A 5,519-nucleotide genomic window follows, 5' to 3' on the forward strand; every position below is an offset into this window, starting at 1 on the left:
TTCCAGAAATTAAAATAAATATGAAAAAACAAATGTGGTCCTAGTGTCTAATCTCCCAGGATAATGTTTTCTTAAAAGTACATGAAACTCTTTACTTCTTTTGCTTTTTCACAGAACTCCTGTAAACAACTTGCATCTGGGGATGGAGGAGAATGCCTTGTTTTTATTCAAGCATGATCCACTTCTTGCAGACAGCACAATCTACTATAGAATGATGAATTAAAGCAGAGATCAGTGCACTACAGACCCAGGTCAAATCTGGCTGCCCATCTGTTTTCATACAGTTCATGAGCTAAGGAAGTTTTCTGCATTTTTAAATGTTTGAAAAAACTTAAAATATAATATTTTGGCCTGGCATGGTGGTTCATACCTGTAATCCCAGTGTTTTGGGAGGCCAAGGCAGGAGGACTGCTTGAAGCCAGGAGGTCAATACCAACCCGGGCAACATAGTAAGGCCCTTTCTCCACCAAAAAAAAATATATATATATATTAATTAACTAGGTATGGTGGCACATGCCTGTAGTCCCCCCTACTTGGGAGGCTGAGGCAGGAGGACCACTTAAGCCCAAAATGTGGAGGCTGCATTCAGCCATGATCATGCCACTGCCCTCCAGCCTGGGCAACAGAGTGAGACCGTCTGAAAGAAAAAATAATATGAAATTCAAAATTTAGTGTTCGTAACTAAAACTTAACTGAAACACAGCTACAGTGTTTCATTTTTTCATTGTCTCCAGCTGCTTTTGGGTTAAACTGGGAGCATTGAGTAGACAGCACAGAGATCATCTAGACCAGAAATGTTTCCTATCTGGTGCTTTACAGAACACACTGGCTGATTGCTGACTTCAGCCTGACTACCCCAAGGACCTGAAGCAGCATCAACATGACCTAGTAGCTGGGCGGTAGAATGCAGAATCCCAGATCCTGCCCCAGAGCTGCTAAATTATAATCTGTATTTTTTTTTTTTTTTTTTTTTTTTTTTTTTTTTTTTTGAGATAGGGTCTTGCTCTGTCGCCCAGACTGGAGTACAGTGGTGCAGATCTTGGCTCACTGCAGCCTCTGCCCTCCGGGTTAAAGCAATTCTCCTGCCTCAGCCTTCTGAGTGACTGGGATTACAGGTGCCTGCCGTCATGCCTGGCTAATTTTTGTATTTTGGGTAGAGATGGGGTTTCTCCATGTTGGCCAGTCTTCTGGAATATTTTTTTATGTTTACTTGGAACCCAGTCTTTCAGGGTTAAGTGTCCTAATAATTATTAATACTCTGTCTTCACTTATCTTTGAAGATATATATTTTAAGTAAATTAGATTGAGGGCATATTTATGCAGACAATAATTTGTAAAGGTGTATAGTCTGAAATAGACTACATAATATTTTTTAGAGTATAAAGGGGACTATCCTATTATATACCTTCCTCCAGCCCAGACCTTGCTTTTTGTAGGTTTAAATGATCTATTCACTCGAAAGCTTTTCTTTTATCCATCCTTTGGATATAAAAGCCACCCAGTTGCTTTTGTTGTTGTGGCCTGTTTTTATTGCTCTACCCCTTTCTAAGCTAGCATGGCCTTTCCTATGGAGTATTATTTAAAAAGTAATAACCACTGTATAATGTCAAACAGCTTTTAAAACAAGCTCAGAAATTCTCCCCAGTACACACCTCACATTTCATTACAGTGCACCTAACATAGCTATATTTGTGTCTAGGCTAAGTGGCTGCCATAGCAATAAGGATGCATTTGTTTTCAAAAGGGACTTGGAGGATTGTGCTGATGCCCAGAATATGAAGGTTATCTAGGAGAAAAACCAAATCACAGGAAAAAATGTCAGCAGAGCAGGGTCTATGAGTGGACAGGAGGCAGATGTGCACACAGCAATCCTGTCTTTGATTACTGTGATTTTCAAGCCTGGTATTGTAGATTTAGCAGTTTTTAAAAATGGGATTTAAAAACTAAAAAGAATTCAAAATGCCACTACATGAACATATTCTCAGGTAGCAATCCTTTGAATGGTAAAAATTTATCTAGTTTTTAATGCCAATAGAAATATATTTATTAAATGCTCCTCCTCATTAATTAATAAAAAGGATTACCTTTGTAATATATTACTTCATAATGCTGCAGAGATTAAGGAAGAAAACAAGTACAAATATTATTCTTTTGTGTGTAGCTACGTAATTGTTTCATTAAGCTCATGTTAATGATGTGGTTATTTGTCATTTTTCTTGGTGTATATTTGTGCTGTATATTAAAAAATAGATAAGGTCTAATGTCTCCAAACAAAAAATTATTAATCTGGGTTCCGTTTGAAATTTTTTGAAAGAATTTCACTTGTAAGTTTAAGATTCTATAGTTGATTATAAATGCCACATATAAAAATACTGATCAAACAATTTTAAATGATTACAATTAGCAGAAGTATAAACAGATGATTACTGAGTCTTTTCTTCTCTACCATAAATTGTCAAAGTATGTTTTGGTAGAGAGAGTTATCAAGAAATTTACCAATAAGGATTCTGATTATACTTGCTTCATTAAGTCTAATAACTTATTATTAAGTGCTGGATTTTTGTAAAACACTAGATTGTATATAAATCTAATAATGTCAAAAAGTGAAAATCATTTAATTTTACAGGGACATTTCATCTGTGTTAAATTTCTAATTAGAGGGCGAGCTATGGGCTTTACTAATAGATGATCTTTTTTCATGCCTAAAGAAAAGAAACTAATTCAGGAAACTCTACCTGTTGTTCCCTGACATGTACAGTCCCTGGGGTATTGATTTAGCTGTAACAGGTAGGTTAGCAAGTACTGACTGGCTCTCTGCTCTGTGCATACAGTTGTGACCCTGTTACATTTATTGTGGTCTTTGTGCTCCTCAGTTCAGCTAGATCCGAGTTCTTGTCTTACAACCAGGAAGAATTAGACGTGGACACTGGAGAGTGAGTGGAGTAGAATTTATTAAGTGAAAGGAAAACTCTCAGCAAAGAGGGGATGCAGGGAGGTGGTTCCCCTACCCAAAGGTGGGAAAGTCCCCCGTGTGCCTGGGTCCAGGTCCTTTTATGGACTCAGAATGGGGAGTGCATGCTGATTGGTTTGTGAGTATGTGAAAAAGGTTAAAGCGAAGACACCACTCAGTGGTGGGCACGACAGTGTAGAAAACCAGTTAGGAAAGGGTAGGTGTATGTAAAATAGGTGAAGGGTAAGGATCAGTCAGAAGAAATTGAGCCAAACAGGAAGACAAGTTCTCAATCCAGTTCGAGGATTTAATTTGTAGCTTGCCTTTCAGGCTTTAAACTGTCTTTGGCTTGGAAATGGCGCTTCATCGAGGACCCACCCCATCTGCCTAGGCATTTGGCTGCCTCCTGCCGCACTCACATTCATGTTTACATTACTATTATACCACCATGGATGTTTACAGCAGTCCTATGCAGACCCACTTCAAATAATCTACCCTACAACAATGCTAATACAAAAATACTCCTTATTACACTAAATTTGACTTATTACACTAAATTACACTTAATCTGTGCGTACATAGGAAATGTCGTACTCATAATGTGTAAGATTTGATCATTCTAATATTTCCCCCTTAAAGTTATTTATGGCTTCCTCTTTGACCTATTCTCATGACTGTAGATGACCGGAAGCATCTTCAGGAAAATTTCCGCAGAGAAATGTAGTTAATTGGAAAGTAAAGCATATTTCATTTTTAGACTTCATTCTGAAAAAATCTCATTTTCTTATGCTTAATAAGAATTAATGAGAATTGTAGCTCTCCTAGCCATGAAATTCTAGAGCTGAGTAATGTTAACTAAAAGTGGTTATTGCTCAATGATTTGATTCTTTATGTAAAATGTTCAAATTTGCCATGTTTATCTTTAGTCAAAGCGCACTTAACAGAGACTGTAAAATCATGTACTCTTGAGTGGCATACTGGCACTCTGGCATAGGTAGATGGCAGATCACATTATAACTTTGATATACAGAGTTTAAGAGATTCCACTATTTTACGGTCATTCTATATTGTTCTATATGTTTGTTCCGGGTAATCTGCATTCTAACAAATAGCATAATAACTTCATGATCCTAAGGAAGGCTTTCTTTGGCAATCTTTTGAAATCAACTAAATGGACTACCTAATTTGTACATGGAAAAGTCTCTCCTTTAATACCTGAGTACACTGGGATTTCCTCTAGATCGTGATGCTTGTAAATGAGAATCCTCTGCTGACAGAAGAAGCAGCCCTGAATAAATGCTACAGAGTGATGGATTTGATTTGTGAGAAATGTATGAAGCAAAGAGACATGAATGAAGTATTGGCTATGAAAATGCATTACATAAGCTGTATCTTTCAGAAATGCATTAACTTCTTGAAAGATGGAGAGAATAAACTGGACACCTTGATCAAAAGGTACTCTTTTTACTACGTCGTTTATAAAATACACTCAACTGGATTTTTTTTTTATATGAAGCCTGATTATTATGGGTTTCAAAATTAAACATTTTGGCAGCAATTGCTGTTGTTGGAATCACATTTAGTCTTTGACAAATAGACAATAATGTTATACTTACATTGAGTGATTATTCAGTTCTGTATTCTTTACTGTGATGTTTTTGTTGTTACCAGCGATTTACAGATGAGGAATCTGAGGTTTGGAGAGGTTAAATAGCATGTATAAGATCACACAGTGAGAAAGTGGCCCAAGTCTAAATTTGAGCATATTTCATGCCCTAGGTTGCAGCTCTGGATTTATAATGGCATCCAGGGTGTCTCCGTTACTGTACCTTGGAGAGCTGTGTTTTATGCTGGTTCTCTGACCACCAGAGATCAAATTCTCTTGCATACTTACCTAAAAAAGGGAACTAAGTCTGAAGGGTGTGACCCTATGAGTTTTTATTCTTAGTACAAATAACTGACATGGTAATAAGTAACTAGCTAATCTGATAACAGTGTTTAACGTGTTTTATAGTGATAGTCACCTTTCCATATTCATTTAATGGGCCTGAAAACCTTATAAGGCCTAGCGTGACATATAGGTTGAAGAGCAATTTGAATTGAGCCCGTCATCATGATTGGAAGAGACAAAGGAAATCCTAAGTAACAGAAGATACTACTAAAAACTGTTGAGTTCAGCTAGGAGAGAGTGCTTAGTGATTCAACTCCAATTACTCTTTAAAAAATATCTTTCAGCTTGTTAAAAGGCCGAGCTTCTGATGGCTTTCCAGTGTATCAAGAAAAGATCATTAGAGAAAGTATCAGAAAATTTCCTTACTGCGAAGCTACACTCCTCCAGCAGCTGGTTCGAAGCATTGCTCCTGTTGAAATTGTAAGGCTCCTCTTACCTAAGCTGACTCTATCAGTAAGACCTAATTACCACATATTGTATTGTTAAAGGCAAGTTCTCTTTAGTATTTATTTTTATTATTTCAGAATATTTTTAGGAACAAAGGTGGAGATAGGTTTGCCTGCCAAACCTGTCCCTGTTGATTTATTTCCCATCTCACGATCTTCTTCTTACCTTATT

General features: G+C 37.0%; 1 protein-coding gene across 1 annotated transcript in view; it reads left to right on the forward strand.

Moving 5' to 3' along the window:
* ANKMY2 (ankyrin repeat and MYND domain containing 2) overlaps positions 1–5,519 on the forward strand; it is a 53,034-nt gene that overhangs the window by 34,734 nt on the left and 12,781 nt on the right. The window contains exons 6-7 of the mRNA XM_011983944.1: positions 4,191–4,405; positions 5,186–5,321. Of these exons, the coding sequence (XP_011839334.1) occupies positions 4,191–4,405; positions 5,186–5,321 (351 nt within the window). The remainder of the gene's footprint in view (positions 1–4,190; positions 4,406–5,185; positions 5,322–5,519) is intronic.

Source organism: Mandrillus leucophaeus, unplaced genomic scaffold (assembly GCF_000951045.1).
Source record: "Mandrillus leucophaeus isolate KB7577 unplaced genomic scaffold, Mleu.le_1.0 Scaffold258, whole genome shotgun sequence".
In the NCBI taxonomy this organism is placed as follows: Eukaryota; Metazoa; Chordata; class Mammalia; order Primates; family Cercopithecidae; genus Mandrillus; species Mandrillus leucophaeus.